The sequence below is a fragment of the Eucyclogobius newberryi genome, unplaced genomic scaffold (genome assembly GCF_026437365.1).
Source record: "Eucyclogobius newberryi isolate DKJ021-1_F unplaced genomic scaffold, fEucNew1.0.hap1 SCAF_12, whole genome shotgun sequence".
In the NCBI taxonomy this organism is placed as follows: Eukaryota; Metazoa; Chordata; class Actinopteri; order Gobiiformes; family Gobiidae; genus Eucyclogobius; species Eucyclogobius newberryi.
In genome coordinates this window covers 29,782,258-29,800,399 of record NW_027315746.1, presented here as the reverse complement: position 1 = coordinate 29,800,399, position 18,142 = coordinate 29,782,258, and the positions used below count along the sequence as shown (strand labels likewise).

General features: G+C 41.5%; 2 protein-coding genes across 3 annotated transcripts in view; one reads left to right on the top strand and one right to left on the bottom strand.

Annotated features, from left to right (window-relative positions):
• Positions 1 to 18,142, bottom strand: part of angptl4 (angiopoietin-like 4) — a 128,741-nt gene that overhangs the window by 108,903 nt on the left and 1,696 nt on the right. The gene's annotated exons all lie outside the window — the stretch shown is intronic.
• kcnn1a (potassium intermediate/small conductance calcium-activated channel, subfamily N, member 1a) overlaps positions 9,365 to 18,142 on the top strand; it is a 97,736-nt gene continuing 88,958 nt past the window's right edge. Inside the window, exon 1 of one of the 2 annotated variants that reach the window (XM_072441870.1) lies at positions 9,365 to 10,313. In XM_072441870.1, coding sequence (XP_072297971.1) covers positions 9,639 to 10,313 — 675 coding nt within the window. In that variant the 5' untranslated portion in view covers positions 9,365 to 9,638. Of the gene's footprint in view, positions 10,314 to 17,004; positions 17,028 to 18,142 lie in introns of those variants that run through there. The other variant, XM_072441871.1, reaches the window with a different exon arrangement.

The following is an 18,142-nucleotide window of genomic DNA, read 5'->3' as shown; positions in this document are numbered from 1 at the left end:
GAGGCTGACAGTGGGGTTTATCGCTGCAAACGCTGGCTGCTGGATCATTATACTGATCTTCTTCAAGTGACTAAAGCAGTCTGTCATGTCGCACAAACAGACAGGTTCAGCTTTAGCTCATGACTCCACATGAGCCTGGCTTTCTGCTAAAACTGCTGTGCTCAGTCTGCTCAGAAAAATGTAAGGACTTTATATGAGTTTTATAGCCTATTATTACTTGTTTAAGGGAATTTCCTCATCAAAGTATTTTTTGTTTAGATCAAAAGATGGTTTTATTGAGGTAAGAAAATAAGTTTGGGTTCATGTGACATCACACCTTCTAAAATGACCATAGTTTAAAGGTCCCATAACATGCAAAATCGACTTTTCAGAGCTTTTAACCTTCTTACATTGCTATTTGTGCTTCATATATGTACCCAGAGTGGTTTTTTGATTGATTCCCGCAGTGTTTAACCATATTACAGACTATCTCCTTTCCTCGAATCTCCAAACTGACGGGGGGTTTTCGCAGGGCCGCGTCATAATCACAGGCACGCGTCATCATCCCCCCTCACCCTCACCCTCCCCCTCCCCCCTCTCCAGCCGCCTGCCGCCTCCCGCCCCCTTCCCCCCGGCTCCGCGCAGCTGCAGGCTCGTCTCCCAATACAAGCCCCGGAGTTTTTCTGCTTCGATTTACGAGGAAACACAGCTCAAAGAGGCCCAAAACTTCATTAATGATATCGCACTCTTTACTATTATCACAATGGTGAAGGTTTATGTGGCAGCTGATGCAGCAACCGGGACAATAAATGGAGAGAAGTTCTATCCGACACCGAAAAACCAGGAAATAAGAGCGCGATGGACATAAGACTTTATATATATATATATATATATATATATATATATATATATATATATATATATATATATCGGTGTAATCCCTCATTCGTCCAGGCGTGTTCCATAGTAGAAAAAGCTTCAGTTGTAGTCATCTGGACTCAGTTTGAAAAAATAGACGTTTCGACTCTCATCCAAGAGTCATTGTCAATAAAAGAATTTAGATCGAGAACTCCGATATTAATACTGTTCTGTGGTAAGACCCACCCATTGGGAGGAGCCTTCCTGAAGTAGAAGGAGTTGTTTGTTTCAACAGAAACTTCCCCCTTGTATCTACCGAGCTAGCCTATTCAGAATCTTAATGGGGTATTAGAATCCTCTTTGTCTTTGTGAGACCCTGGCTCAACCACCCTGAGTACCTGATTAGCATCTAAATGTCCTGGTCCTCTACCTTTCCAGGGGTTCAGTAACCCATTATAAATAACAGGAAGATTAAACCTTAGCCCTCCATTTCTGTTTAAAGAAGGTCTTTCTTTTTTAACAAAAATAGCTTCCTTGACTCCTCTTTCAAACCATCTTTTCTCCCTGCTTAAAACCTTCACCTCACCGTCTTCAAACGAGTGATTAGAGGCTTCAAGGTGGAGATGCACGGCACTCTGTGGACCTGAACTAGTATTTCTTCTGTGCTGATAGAGCCTCTTGTGTAGAGGCTGTTTTGTCTCACCTATGTACCGTTCTTTACAGCTTTCTTCACTGCATTGGATCGAATAAACTACATTGCTCTGTTTTTGAGTCGGCAACTTGTCCTTAGGGTGAACCAGTTTTTGTCTTAAAGTGTTTCCTGGTTTAAAATAAACAGGGACTTCGTGTTGTCTAAAAATTCTCTGCAGTTTTTCCGACAGGCCAGACACATAAGGGATAGAAACACCCTTCCTTCTCTGTTCAGTTTCCCTTTTGTCCTGCTTCTTGGTTCTCTTCACTCTGTTGAGAGCCCAAGCGGGGTGACCACAGGCTGAGAGGGCATTTCGGACATGTTTTTCCTCTTTCTTCTTGCCCTCTGAGCTGGTGGGCACACCTTAAGCTCTGTGTTGTAAGGTTCTGATCACACCCAGCTTGTGCTGTAGTGGGTGGTTGGAACCAAAGAGCAGATACTGGTCCGTGTGTGTAGGTTTCCTATATACTTCTATTAGGAGTTTCCCGTCCTCTCCTCTGATCGTAGAACAATCAAGAAAGGCCAAGCGATTCTCCTTAGCGTCTTCTCTTGTAAACCTGATATGTGGGTCCACAGCATTGATGTGATCAGAGAAGGTTTCCAGCTCTTGTTTCTTAATTGTTACAAAAGTATCATCGACATAGCGGAGCCATAGTTTTGGGGCTATGCCTGAGAATGAGGACAGCATATCAGGTACTCAGGGTGGTTGAGCCAGGGTCTCACAAAGACAAAGAGGATTCTAATAGCCCATTAAGATTCTGAATAGGCTAGCTCGGTAGATACAAGGGGGAAGTTTCTGTTGAAACAAACAACTCTTTCTACTTCAGGAAGGCTCCTCCCAATGGGTGGGTCTTACCACAGAACAGTATTAATATCGGAGTTCTCGATCTAAATTCTTTTATTGACAATGACTCTTGGATGAGAGTCGAAACGTCTATTTTTTCAAACTGAGTCCAGATGACTACAACTGAAGCTTTTTCTAATATATATATATATATATATATATATATATATATATATATATATATATATATAGATCTATAGACATATCTGTTCTGCGCACGCTGTAGAATAAACACCAGATTTATTTAGGCTCAAACTAATGTTGATCTGAAGTTCTATCGTTTCTCACTCAGTCGCGCATCGCGGAGCAGACAGCTGTGAGGCTACGTCACGGGTGGGCGGGGCACACACGCGCTCTGAGACTACGTCACGGGTTGGGCGGGGGAGCCAGATCGCTCTTCGCAAGGGTGGGGGCGAATATCAAACCAAGCCGTTTGCATTTCCGGGTTGGTGAGGGGGTCTAAGGTCTGGGTGATATTTCTTAACTATTATGTTAAGGGTGTTGCACAACCCTTATTATTATCAATTATACACTTAGGATAGACTACGAAACGTGAAAAAAGCATGTTATGGCACCTTTAACATGGAGCTCGAGGACAGGTAAAATTCTATAGTAGAATTTGCTTTTTAATTGTCCAAATTTGCCTGGTTTATGGTTACTATCTGCCGTATGTGATTATTTCTTCCAAATGAAACAAAAACGAGAAAAAAGTTAATTACCTTCCGTTTTCTTGTTGTTGTGGTATTTGCAAGTGCAGTGACCAAAGGACAAAAGGATTATTTTTTTAACTTTTGGCTTTAACTCTATTCCCCTCCATTGAAAATGCAGAGCTTTTGTTCCACCCGGTACCAGGCTTTGGAATTAAGGTGTTCTGTTTACATTACAAACATTGGAAGGGTCTTGGAAATACATTTCAGTCATGATTACAATTATTTTTGCTATCAATTACAAAAATAGTCGAAAAATGATACTAATTTAGCCAATTGGGGCTCGTTCTGTCACGTAAAGCCACTTGTCTACAGTGGCTTTTACTTCTACCACAGGTTAACATTTGAAAGTTTCTTCACCATTTATTTATCCTTCAGTTAGCTCTGGTGTCATGTAAACCTGTGCCGTTCCTCCGCCCTTGTAGCTTCACACCAGTTAGTCATGGCAGAGTGAGATGACATGTGCGGACTTGACGGACCACTTCAACATGGCTACTTTCCCCTGCGCTGATGCCCCACCAGGCGACAAGGCGCGCCTGACTGGTTCTGAGCTGTTATGACCAGTCACCAGCAAAGTCACGGGCCTATGCATGTCCTCGTAGTCTAATGTCGCAGAGTTCAATGTTTTGTTTTTGTACATGTATGTCAGTAAAGTCTTTTGAAGAGGCTCTTCTCTTAGGATCAAAATCAGACCGACGTGTGCTGCTCTGCATTATTCACAGTAAAGCAGGAAGTGTGAAGACGGTAATGTCGTTGCTCTGACCTCTGACCTCAGGAAGTTGTGAAAAGCTCTTGTTAAGTCATTGCGGTGAATAATTTGGATGCTCGGAATGCATTAAGTAAGCAGTAAATGTGGACCACACCAAACAGTTTAAAAATAACTACTTCTGTTTTTCACTTTTTAATGAGGTAAATATTAGGTTCAGACACCTTCAGCTATCTCAGCTGGACTCAAACCATGAGGAAAATGGCTTTGCAATTTGTAAATTTCAGATACCTGCTCTCATATAAGTAAAAATAAAAAGTATCCACTATAAAATTTATATAAGAAGTACAGATACTTAAAAATACTTTTACTTTTGTGTTTCGTTACTTTCTACCACTGGTTGTGGAAATGGCACAAGCTGTGATTGGCTGTGGTAGGAATCAGAATAGACAAAACTCCTTGCTGGTTTCATTTAGTTCCTACCACACTTGCCCAAATACACTACACAAATTACACTGTTAAAGAAAACGTCACATGTTTGTTTTTGAAAGCATCTGTTGCCTGGTTTGTCCATATTAAACAGCTTGTCCCTATGGCATCCATAGAACTTTACAGCCTCAAAAAACACTTGATTGAATTGTTTTGCTTCTGTATTTACTCATCACAAAGATCCTATATTTTTGCAAAATCCAAATCCCAAATAGACATATCTTTGTACATCAGCGATTAACTATTTGACTTTCCTGCAAATGCTAAATTTGACTTGGCAAACACGGTAATGAAATGGTTATGCATCAAATATCTTAAAAGTGTGCATTGTGGTACAGAGCCGAAATGCCACTTTGATCCATTCCATATGGATTTAACAGGTTGCCCTTTTGGATGGGGCTTGCAGTAAAGCTGTCTTTTAAATCTGAAGTGCTTTTATTCTATACAGTATATTATAGCGCCCATAAATTATCTCACAGAGGGCGCCGCTAATCTGGTAATGGAAGCAGATTCTCAATATCTTTGTCAGCATCATTTATTAAAAAAATGTCCATATTCAACGCAATGATAGATGGGAACTATAATGGGTATTTTTAGACCAGGCGCTGTGTCGACATGAGGGCATATTGTAGATCAAGCCTTGTCAAGGCAAGATTTTGATTAGGAGCAACTCATTAAACTAAAGAACATAATTTTTTACTTTTGGTTATAAGCCAGAAAGGGCTGGTGATGCCTAAAATGTATCTTTCCTTATTGTACATTTTCTTGAAATGGACATATTGTGCATTTTTGCAGATTTAAAATCAAACATGCATTTGGTCACATGTTCTTACATGAAATAGCGTCTAGATTTGAAAGAAAAAAAACTTGACAGCTCTGACAGATCTCAAATGAGGTATTTAGGCATTGGCACCCTCTGGAAATGAACAATTAAAAATAAATAAATGAAGCCCTTAGGCAACGGAATTGCGATGCTAATCGAGCCACGCGTCTGTTGTGAACACAAGTTAACCGCAGAACATGGTGGTTTGTGGACTTAAAAACTTTGCAGATTTTTACATGTGACGCAACAATGTAGGGAAAATTCAAACAGAGTAATTTGTGAGGCTCAGATAATTTAAGCTCGTAAACATGATTAATGAAACAAGCGTAAATTAAGCAAAATATAACTCTTTTACGACAGCTTTTTCATGAAAGGATAACAATATATTGTGGCTAAAAGCGCAAACAAACAATTTGTGTTTGTTTTATGCACATAACTTTGTAGCAAGGTTTTATTGTTTTTAAGATGGCCTAAACAAAAAAAAGTTACTTTTTGAAGACTGAAAACCATACCTGTTTTTGTAGAGTATGACGGAGAAATTAGAAACATTACATACTACACCTTTTTCCACCTTCCACCTTCAAAGCTCCCAGTTTGGGAGCTTTTCCACCTTCAAAGCTCCCAACTGGGAGCTTTGAAGGTGGAAAACATCTAAAATGGCCATTGAAATGTTTAATCAGACGAACATTGACATAAGTTCATGACGTAACGTTTCAGAAAATTCACTCCACTCTTTTTCCCTGAGATGCAACGATGTGATTGAGCTCCTCTCTTTCCATCACTGAATCTTTGGCTTGCGAAGACCATTGAGCATTTGCGCATCCAGGACTCGTAAAGTTAAATTTAATTATTCATGCGGAAGCCGTAACATCTCTTCCCAAACTAGCAAATGAAACTCCATCTTGCCAAGCAGCGGCTCAGTACAGGTCAGCGCCACCAATTACTTAATGAAAATGATCAGGTTTCCCTCGCTGGCCCTGGGCACCTCCGCGGCACGTCCACACCCTCCAACCCAAATTCCAATACACAGCCATTAAACACATTGTTGCCTCAGCTTTTGTCATCTTTTTGGGGCAAAGTGTACAACCGCTGCAGTCTTCGTGAGCCATCAAAAAGTCCAAAGCGCTTAGCCAGCCGAGGGAGGAGCGTGATCACTTATTAAGAGGGGCTAATGTATGATGCGAAAGTTGGCTGGAGCTGGGATCCTGGCACCGACGATGTATATTTCGGCTTGGGCCAAAGTGGTGTTGTTGCATTGCTACTTTCCTCAAAGCGAACAGCTCCTGAGACATTTGCACATTTAACTTTTGACAAATGACTCGTGTAGTTAGATTATTGGGCGTCTCATAAGGCAAAAGTAATGGGCATAGATTTCAGAGGGAGTTTATTTTTCCCCTATGTGGTGTATTATTAAAGCATTTGGACGTTTCTAATTGGTCTGTGGTATACCTGTCTATAAAACATAATGGAATGTATAAAGTTATATTTTGCATTAGAGGTTACATAGAGAATTGTTTTCTTACTTCTTCTGGCAAGAAGGCAACAACATCAATAAGTAAAGCTACCAAAAGAGCTGCAGAACCACTCTTTCATTGTTGCTATAGTGAATACTGAGCATCTCAGAATACTTTTGTGCGGACCTTAGCTGCAACTTAAAATGTCCATTATTGATTTGTTTTTTGTTTTGTTTCACAGTGATATTAAAGTGCCTATGACATGTTGAACCACTCTTTTATTAAACACACAAAATAATTATATTTTACTATTTTGAAAAAACAAAACTAGACACACATATATAATTCCCCCTCCTTTTAACAGTCAGCAACGAGTCATGGGGGGCATGGGGTCTAGTGTGAGTGATTCAATAGGAAGCACTTTTCCCCTCTTTCATATCATTTGTATTATTAGCACAACGCATTCAAGTCCAGTCACAAATCACAATTGAGTCTTAACATTCTCGGGTGTTCATTTTGTTAAATTTGGACTGTTGGACACACTATGTGTCTTGTTTGCTCTTGTAGTTGTTGAACAGTGTATGACAGAGCAGCTCTTCCACATGAAGATGAATGGACCCACTGAGGTCTGGTAAAATGTATGAAAATAACTTTATTTTGTTGAATTAATGTTTGTAAAAGGTCAGAAAAAGTATTTCTTGTGTGCAAAATGTGCCAAACTTTTGGATGAAATTCTAAGTCTCCCGAGTGTCTGCTCTACTTCATTTTTTTTTTATTATTTTTCACAAACTGATTGAAACTTGATTGCTGTAGAACTATAATTTATCATACAACAGGTACTATGCCACCAAATACAATAAAAATAAAACCTCATACTCTACTTACTCAACTTATCTAGCTTATGTTTAACACGTGACTGTGGTCCCCTTTCCACAGATCAGCCTTGCTCAGTCTAGCTTGTAACCTGCTCCTGCTTGTTTCCGTGGCGATGCACTGTGGAACATTCCAGGCAAAGCAATAACATTTCCATGGATGTTACATCTTGGATGTAACAGTTCAGTGTTCAGACTCAGCGCAGTCTGGTCTGCAGGTTGTTTGCAAAGATGTGCGGGTGCTATAAAGCTGAACAAATATTGAATTGTGGCTTTTCGGACAAACATTGTGATTAGATTTGAAATGTATGTTTTGATTATAGAATTCTGTTCAAATCACATTTTAAACCTGCCCAGGAGCAGCCTAAGTGAACCAAGAATTGAATGTATTTCAGGACATGTTTGTAGCATTTTAGATTACAGAATGAGTAGTTTTTACACGGACTAAATAACAATAACAAGCTTATTAGCTTTGTCTTGATTTGTTTAATATCACTGTAATTACTGAGCTTGAAAGTTGTATGAAATGACAGATTGCACTATAGGAAACATTTCTGTCCTCATTTGTCCTGCGTGTCCTATTCCTGTCCCTGTCTCTTGTCTCATCCGCAGAGGGCTCTATTCCTCTATTCTGACCTCTGCCTGGGGGCCCCACCATCTCCCCACAGTCACGTGTTCGCTGGACACATGTCGACTATAAGTGTCTCCTCCGATTATAAATAAACTGTAAATCGAGGCCCATCGAGGCAACTGTTGTTGTGATTTTGGGCGTTACAAAAATAAATTGAATTGAATAGATGTATTTTTGTTTAAATAATAATTTCATTCTGGTTTTCTATGGACCCTTTCAAATGCTAAAAGTTCAAAAATCTGTAATAAATGCAAAAAAGTATTTACAACAAAAAATAAGCAGCAATTTTGAATTTATTGCAGGCTCAGTTTGTTTTCTTCTTAATTTGATTAAAGGAAAAGTATAATTTGTAATAAAACTGTTTATTAAAAAAAATCTTGGTCATAACATAAAAAATAAACGCAATTATAAACGTTTTAAAGGGGACAAATCCACTTAACTGAGCTTTTAACCGTGTTACAACAGTGTTTCCCCAACATTAGCTTACCTAACATTGCATTTTGGTGGTTTTGATTCAACTGAGGCTCAAAAAAATCTCTGCCCACATCCTGCCGTTTTTCAATTAAATTAAATTGATTATGCAATAATGTGATTAATTGGGGAATTAAGACATTACATGTTTGGTTCTAAAATGTCACATAGCCACTTTTCAAAAATAAAAACAAATAAATGACAGTCGGCTGCTTGTTATGGTGAAATGTCATTATGAAGTCAACAGGATAGTTTCTCTTTCTAATCTGTTTTAGACTAACATTTTGATATACTGCATATTATGGGCTAGTTCGAGTAGGCCTATAAAAAGCACACTATGTCTCCTTTAGACTGGCTTTTATCAGTTTCGGAGTGGCTTTTATTTACCTTCAAAGCCTTGATTTTATTTTAACTTGAATTTCTTCCCAGTTTCTTCATTGAATTCCGTTATGTTCCACTTCACTTTTGCCTTCATTTCGTAATTTAGAATGCGTTTGTTGCTTTTAAGGGTTTACGGCATTAGGTCTTTATGCGATTGACAAAGTGATCAGAGCTGTTTAGTCAGAATCGCAGCCCAGAAAGTGTTTTATATCTTGTGAATCCACGCAGCGCTGTGACTGGTTTGTTTTGGTTCAGCTCTAGGCTCTAACGTTATGTGAGGTGTTTTTTCACAGTTGCTATAGTTACGGCGCGCGGTGCTTCTGTGGCAGTGGACTACAGTTTGGATGAGGTCATGTTTAGAGCAACAACAAGTGTTTTATTCACAACTCGAGCAGATGTGGAGCCCGCTGCCGCGCCGCTCCCGCAAGTGACCGCGCTTGGAGCCGCATTGACAAAGTCTTGCTTCATGATGGAGTCCAGAGGCTGACATCGATCCGCTGCAACCTGTGTGCGCGCGCAGAGGGAAGGAAGCCGCGGCTTTTTCTTTTCTTTCTCTTTTTTTTTGGCCCCGTGACGTTTTAAGGCAGGTCCGTGTCTCCGCGCCAATGATACGCGCCGGTCCTATTCAGCGGGGAGCAGCGCGATGAGCGGCGGTGGCAGAGCAGCACCGCGAAGGAGCAGCCAGCGCGCAACGAGGAGGCGACACCCCGAAGAGAGGCGACCGAGAGGGGCATGCGGCATCGCGACCACAGCCCCCCCGCCCAGCAGCTCTTCAGCTTGCCGCCCCCGCCCTCTTCTCAGCACCGACACAGCCTCCACGAGCTGCCGCGCGTGAGCCAACCCCCCCGCGGAGACCCCCAGCCTCTGCCCGGCATCAACACCGCGCATTGCGCGCACCACCGACCTCCGTCCTGCAGCCAGCTCCAGCAGGACCCCTGGGCCCCGCAGCAGCCCGTTCCTCAGAGCTGCCTTTGCGGTGCAACTCCGCAGCCCCCCCCGCCACTGCCGCGTCCCCTCCCGCCGCCGCCGCAGAGCTCCGCGGCGCGAGGGGCTCGTGTGCGGACCCCGCAGCAGCAACAGCAGCGGCAGGCTGCGGACAGCCGCAGGGAGCGAGGCGCGGACCCCTCCCCAGCTTTCGATGAGAGCGCGCGGACCCAGGTCCCGCAACAGAGCCCGCAGCTCCGCGCGCAGCAGCAGCTCCTGGTCGGGAGCAGCCTACCCATCAGCCACTGCGCCAGCGGTTCGGGGGAGCAATGTAGGAGCCCACAGGTTGGCCCCCCGCGCGCCCCGCAGCACTGTGAGCGGCAGCGGAGTCCTCCGCACCGCGTAGACGCCCCTCCCGCGCGGAGCAGCAGCCGAGCCTCGAGCCATCACCTGTGGCCCGAGAGCCGCAGCGACCTCCGTCAGGTAAGCTTCATGTGGCACCTGCGTGTGCGCGCGCGTGTTTGTGAATGAGACGGGTTGGTAAAGAGCGGCAGTGAGCGGTGAGGGCAGCGGCAGCAGCGGCGGCGGCAGCGGCAGCAGCGGCGGCGGCAGCGGCAGCGGCAGCCTGTTGTTGTGGCGCTCATGTGGTGGCGCGCGCACACTGCTCGCACGCGCACACACCTGTTCCGTGTTGCAGCGGTGTCCGCGGACTGTGAGCGGACTGTGAGCGGACTGTGAGCGGACTGTGAGCGGACTGTGAGCGGACCGTGAGCGGACCGTGAGCGGACCGTGAGCGGACTGTGAGCGGACCGTGAGCGGACTGTGAGCCCTTTAGGACTGTTGCTGGTGCGGCGTGTGCGCGGTGAATGGACGTGTGGTCGGAGGCTGTTTGACGGTGGAAGAACAGAGGACACGGCAGACAGCTGACAACCTGTTAGCGCGTTAGCTGCATCTCAGTGAGGATGTCACACAGGCTTTAGAGCGTCCTCATCCACAGCCACAGGTAGGAGACATGTTCACTGTTTTACTGTGGCGGCGAGGGCAGAGCAGAGGAGAGGAGACTGCTGCAGTAGAGGACAATTTAATAAAAGCTGTCCGTGCGCAGGGAACGAGCTGCTGTCTAACGTTCAAACTGGGACAGAAAGCCTTTGACACTGTAGTCTCTGCGGTTGGCTAAATGAGATGAAAATAGTCTGCAGATATCTTTAATGCTCAAAATGTGTGGGTTCAGAGCGATGTTAACATGAGTCATACAAATATGACTTGTTGCTGATCTTGCTTGAATACGCAAAGACAAACAGCCTCGATGTCCCCTTGTCAATCGACATAGGCCTTAGGAGCAGGGCCTAGTTTAATGATTAATAATTGCGGACTTGCTCAATGAGATTATTGTTGGATTATTATTGTATATTTTGTCTCAAAATAAACATGACCTTGTCTTCTGTCATTTCTACTTGCTAAAGAATCCCACTGACAGAGTTCAGATTTTCCTAAACTCTTCAAACTTTGTTGAGATACTTTTTGGAGCAGTAAGTTGCTGCTTAAAGGGTTGCTTTCGCTCTCTCTCTTTAAAGGATTGTTTGCCCTGTAGGCTTTATTAGACAGGACAGTGTAGTGTGAAATGGGGGGGAGGAATAGGAAGGACATTAGTAAAATGGTTGGAGCCTGGAATCAAACTCAGGACCCTTCTGCTTAGACCACTCGACCACAGAGCAGCACTAACCACTTACTTTCTCCTAGTGCAAACGTAGTGCCACATAAAACACATTGTTAATGGCAAACCTTGGAGTTTATGCTGACGGATGATCCAGTTTATATTTAGTTACAGACCAAAGCCTTTTTTCTGTCCCTTTTTTGTCAAGTGAGTAGTATTTTTAATGCATGCTTCATACTTTTACTTAAGCACAATTTTGGAAGCAGAACTTTTATTTGTAATTGAGTTTTAGCTGTAACTGATATAACTTGAGTACATCTCTTTGTTACACCTCTGGCTATTTTAGTATTAATAAGTAAGAAGTGTTAAATTAGTTAAAACTAATCTTTACTTGCCAGCACATGGCATTCATTCATTCTTAGTACTACGACATTACATGTTATATAAGTAAGTAAGTACTTATTTACTTACTTACTTATATTAAATAACACGTAAAAACACATCAGCTGTAAAATGTCAAAAACAAATGTAATTTTGACTTCAATGTTAGATATTACTTTTACGTGTCGACCTCATTAAAGGGGATTATGTGTATGATCTTCAAAAAATGAATTTCTCTGAATAGCTATATTGTTTGTTATTATTTTTGTGTGTGTGTGCCAAAAATAGACTACAATAATAGCATCTTATTTGTTGTTTATGGTTTTATTGCACTGGAAAAGGTAGAAATACATGCATCTTTAGTTTGAGTGAGCTTGCCTCTCCACAAACCTGACTAATACTTGGCCTGAGGAGCCTCCTCCAGCTTGTTTCCATGGACAAGTTGTCTTCGGTTCTAATATGTATCTCTCTCCATGAAGAATGTTCCGAAGTATGGCTTTAACTTTCTATTTTCCTGGAATCATGCAGTTGATGTGCCACCTCCGGAAAGTTTTACACTGTATTGCTTTAATCTTATCACACGGGCGTCATGGTTGCACAGCGGTAAGCACTCTCACCTCACAGCAAAAAGGTCCTGGGATCGGCTCCTGGGTGGCGTGGGGCCTTTCTATGTGGAGTTTGCATGTTACCGGGTCTGTGTAGGTTTCCTCCAAGTGCTCCAGTCTATCTATCTATCTATCTAATCTTTCTGATAGTTTAACTGACATACTTGATATTCCCATTGTGATACCTTGACTGTGTATCGCTTCTAAGTATAGGATTACATTTATATATATGAACTGCAGAACTGATAAGCCCCGCCTCTTCAGAATAACATCACACTGTAACAAGCAGCAGATTGTCATTTACGTGTTTTAATTTTTGTCACAAGTGGCTATGTGACATTTAGAAATCTACATGTCTTTTAAAATAAATAAATAATCAGAACTAAGTACAGGGATGTGGGCCTTAAAAACCGTATTGTTTGGAGCACCAGAGCTTCAGTTGCAGGACAATACAGTATTAACTCGAACATGTAGGAATCAATCAAAATACAACTTTGAGTAAACTAATGATGTGAAAACGCTGTTTCAAGCTTATAAAAGTTGAGTTTGCATAATATGTCAACATTGTTTTGATATTATCTTATAGAAACAGTCACCTTTACACCTTTGAACTTGTGTGTACTTAACTTACTACAATAAAAGCCTCCGCCAGTCTAAAGCCAGTGTTCTAGCTACTGCCATGCCCAAAAGATGCCGCCATTCTTTGGCTGGTCACTGCCATGCCCAAAAGATGCCGCCATTCTTTGGCTGGTCACTGCTATGCCCAAAAGATGCCGCCATGCTTCGGCTGGTCACTGCCATGCCCAAAAGATGCCGCCATGCTTCGGCTGGTCACTGCCATGCCCAAAAGATGCCGCCATGCTTCAGCTGGTTACCGCCATGCCCAAAAGATACAGCCAGGAATTAAGATCACTGCGCTTGCGCCGCAGCATTCCTCGTTCGCGCCGCCCGCACTGTGCTGGCACATCGATAGATCACCGCAGGCGCGAGTGAAATTTTTTTAAGCACTTCTCGCTCGCGCCAACCACGTCGCCCGCACGGTTTTTCCCATCGCCATCCTTCAACCTCAGCCCAGCGAGAACACTGAAAGCCACTCAAAACATTGCTTAAAGACTTTTTTAGAGCTTTTAAACAGCACAATACATCACTACTTTCCTAAATAATTACCTACACTTCTCCAAGTAGCAATATCCGCTGCTGCTTACATATAATGCACTTTATTACATAGCCCAATTAGAATCTGCAAAATTTACCACAATGGAAAGACGCTAAGAGCCCCCTGAGGCCACGTCCTTAAGTACCCTTCAAAGTTCCATTAGCTAGTATTCTGATACGCCACAAATCTTATCTACGCACGGATATTTGCGTGTATCTCCGTTACATCTTATTGGCTAATTAGACAGAACTTGGCCACACTTCTGGATTTTTGAGGTACTCTGAACAAAACACTTGTGACAGAACACGTCCGATAAGGGATCAGGTTGCAGCGCGAGACCGTAACTCAATAGCCGTCCCGGTGATGGTTGAATCACGTCCAGTTGTGCTTCCATTGTGGAGGGCCGTGTAAGTACTCTAATGCCTGCCACTTAAATGTAGCGCTGCGGGGACCTGTGCTACATAAACGCTAATGGATAGTGAACAAGGAGCGTTTTTTGTTCGCGTAAGAGTGATTAAGGGTTTTGTCAGATTTGGCGGTGCTCCAGGTTGTGGAAAACGTTGGAAGAGGTAGGTGAAGATTGGCAAAATTGTGATGAGATTTGCGAATTTGAGGTGTACAGTATATGAGAAGTGTGATTTGTGTTTTGGGACGTCAACTTCACAATGGAACACTAAGGAGCACCAATACTTGAGAAAAGACTGAAATACCGGTATGCTAAAATGCTAAACTACGAGGCTACAAGAATCTAACAATTACACACATTTCTGAACATGTTTGTAGAGGTTTAAATGGCATTTTCCTCTATGATAAAGCAGGATATTTTGTTGTTTGTATTTTATTGATTAAATATTTGTAGCCTGTAAGATTTTATTGCAACCATTATTGCAATTTTGAACCTCCCAAGATCATTTTCCACATGTGTGTACGTCTTGTGGCACGAGATCTTGTCCCATCCCTATTGTATTACCTGATGGTGTTTTTGACAAAGTTTGTGCAACTGGGAGAGACCAAAATGAGCACACGAATGAGTAGGAATGTCATAGTATAAAATATTAGTGTTATCATTATTGTGCGAAAAAAAAAACACACAATTTAATAAATAGTCATGATTATTGAGACTGGAACCAAACAACATGGTCTTTCATTTTCTTTCATTCCCGTGGTCTTAAACATGTTACTGTTCCTCAAGTTTGTGACTGGCTTTTGACAAAAACAGCCAGATAAAAAAGTGAATTACATTTAGATCTATTTTTTGTACGTCAAATTGAACTAAAAAGACTTTGTAACGATTATAATTTTTTGGTTCTCACGATTATATTGCGACCAAGTTAATTACGATTATCGATTAACCTGATAATCATCCCTGCGAGTGAGGTGCACTTTTAGCAAATGGTTAAACTTTGGTGTATGTTATCCACCCCACAAGAGCTAGTACTGGCCCACTTGTCGAGCATTCACAATTTTATTTCTCCTTTTTCCCCAACACATGACATTAAAAAAAAATCCTTGTCACTACTAACATAATGCTTAATGCAGTTTGTATGTCTTGAATGCACATTTGCTATGTTAGGGACATTTTGAACTAAAATATTTTCAGGCCAGAACTTTCCATGAACTAGTTTTAACGTAACATTTTAAAGAAGCTGTTCCCGACTTTGTCATGTTATAATAAAATAAAATGTGTCTTGCCACAGTAAAAGTAGTTCTTAGAGTCAAAATGAGGCTGCTGTGTGCTGTCTGCATCTAATTGTAAGTGTTTTTATCGGGGGTTTTAAGGTACATATTTTTAAGTTATTTTAAAGTACAGCATTTTAAGTATAGTCTAGTTTCTATTAGCAGGTTAAATTCGCACAATGTTTGGTGTTTTTCTTTTCTAAACTCCAGATGGACCAGAACGTAAAGGTAACAGAATTGAGGTTGTAAGCTTAGAACAGAGGTGCTTGGAACAATTGATGACGACAGATCCGTGTACAGAGTGTGATTTAATAGTGGACGTATGCCAGCAGAAACATTGTGTTGATATAAACTTTGCCTATCAGTCATCCGCGAGCCGCTGTAACCGACCGGGCCATTGTGTTGCTCTCATTAGAGCGCCATCGTTCCTTTAGCCTTCCAAACCTCAAGGCCATAACACACAGACTGTTTGACTTCATTTTGTTGATGCAAGTCTTGGCAATGCCAGAGCACTTTTGTCCTTGAAAAGCCTGTGTGTAATTCCAGTAGTCAGAAACTTGAAAGAAAGTTTCAAGATCCACTTTTTAACATTAACGTTTGTATCTTAAAAGTATTTCTAGTAAAACAAGTACAAGACAGACATGAATACTTGATATATGGAGTGTAATGCCTTTTTTCCTGTCCTGCGGCGTGACAAGCCTTTGTTGCAAAATAGAGAAATATTTTAAAATAACAAATCAGAGTAAATAGGGCTTTTGCATAATTGTGTGTAATTTTAGATATTTTGTGCTTCGGAGTAACATCTCTTGTCAAACATCACAGCAGCACATTTTTCATGTCAAAAATATAATAAATCCCCTGAATGTCTATAGTGTTAGTTAAATAATTTTGTAATGGGTCCCATCCTAAGGGACATATATTTTTCAAACAATTAGAATAGTATTTATTTTTAGAACTTTAAATGTATGTCGATTTGATGTCACACAGCGGTGTGACATCAAATCGACACATTTAAAGCTTTTCAGACAATTCTGTTTTTTCTGAAGCATAAATGACAGATGAGCTCCACGTTCTTGTGAAACCGTCTTTTTAAATATGTGATTTTTCATGCCACATCGCGGGACACACTTTGGATTACTCCATCAAACTTCTGATATATTTTTGGATTTAAAGTAAAGGTATATTTGTGATGTTTTTATGCCCACACCTTTAACCCCTGACTTTGACACAAGTGAGTCAGTATTGAGTATCCAGGGATTCAAGATTATTATCTGGTTGCTTTGTATAATAAAATAAAATATGACCTTCAAGTCAGGGAACTATAAGCTTTGCGCATGTATTTTGAAAGTACTACTCTAAACTTTGAACTAAGTAAATGTTAAATACAACAAAGACTCTTCCGTATGTCGTTAAAGTTATCACAACCATCCTCCCAAAATTCTCCATCAACCTCCCCAATGACCCTTCTCTGTCGTACTTTGTTGACCGACCATCTTTCCACCGTCTTTTCAACGCGCACCCACCCGTCCCGCACCTCCAGTCGCGCCCTTCACTCCGGCCTCGAACAATAAAATACCACCCCGTTCCCATCTACCAACCTCCAGGCCCCACATCCTCCCCGGACTGTGTGACGAAGGAGTGGCCCGGGCAGGAGATCTCAGATAAGGGCGAAGAATGCCCGTCCTTCTCTTCACTGTACCGCAGCTGGCAGAGCAGAGCAGACAGTAAGTACCAACACGAGCCGCTCTTAATAATTGATGTCTGTTTTTTTTTTCTGGTTTGAATGTGGCGTAGAAGCGCGAGGCTGGCTGCGGCCGAAATAGATTTGTGAGTGGTGTTGCCATGGAGAGACGGGCTGGTGCAAACGAAGGATTTGGGAGGTGAATCACAATATGTTTCCTTGCACTTTTATTTTACGGTAGCTACTGCATGGTGACTGACAGTTATACAGTAATTTCACGGTTAAAGGGTTTCAATGAGTTGGAAAAATATGTTTTGAAAAGATTGGTATAGAGTTCTAAAGTGTTTTAATATTTTACGGTCAGCCTGGAAGTTTAAGAAAATACAGTTGACTTTTTTCTTACTTTTTACATTACTTTTTGAACTGTTTGTTGGAAATGCATTGATTTGGCACATTGAGTTGAGTTTGCGTTATTCTTTGCCATATTTTTGTCCTGGATTCCTTTATTTCTGCTCATATTTAAAATTTAAGCTTAATTTTCTGAATTCTGAGGTTTCGGGTCTGGTTGACTACTTTGTTGATATTTAGTTATAAATTTGATGGAAGATAGGAAAAATTTGGCTTGTAGAACACATTTCCAAGAGGTCATTTAAAGGTATCAGTGGAATATTGTGGTAGCTGTGTTGTTGTAAAAGCAATATGGACAATCAGACCATTTCCTTTCAGTGAGCTTTTTCCACCTTAGGGTTACTTCCTCACTAGTGTTTGTCAAGTGTGAAGGCATTGCGCTGTTATTTCCATGACTTTAGCTGAAGTTCAACAGTGCGTATTTATTATGTAGTCTTATAACAATGCTTTACAAAAAGGGGTAATGTCAATAAAGGAGACATATTCTCCTTTATTGACATTACAAAATCAAACTTGATAAATAGTTTTCCCTTCTCATTATAACTCTTTTATCAAGACTGATTCAGGCATGTTTAAACAATCTTTATTCTTCTGAATACCAGACGAGTACTCCATTACTTGATTGGCCAATACTCTTGTTGTTTAGTGCTGCTACATTGTGAAATGCTTTTAATGTTGCCCTGCACACATCCTTACAATTAGACCTTTCTCTAAATGCAAATAATGCTATTCACAAAGATAAAGAAAGTC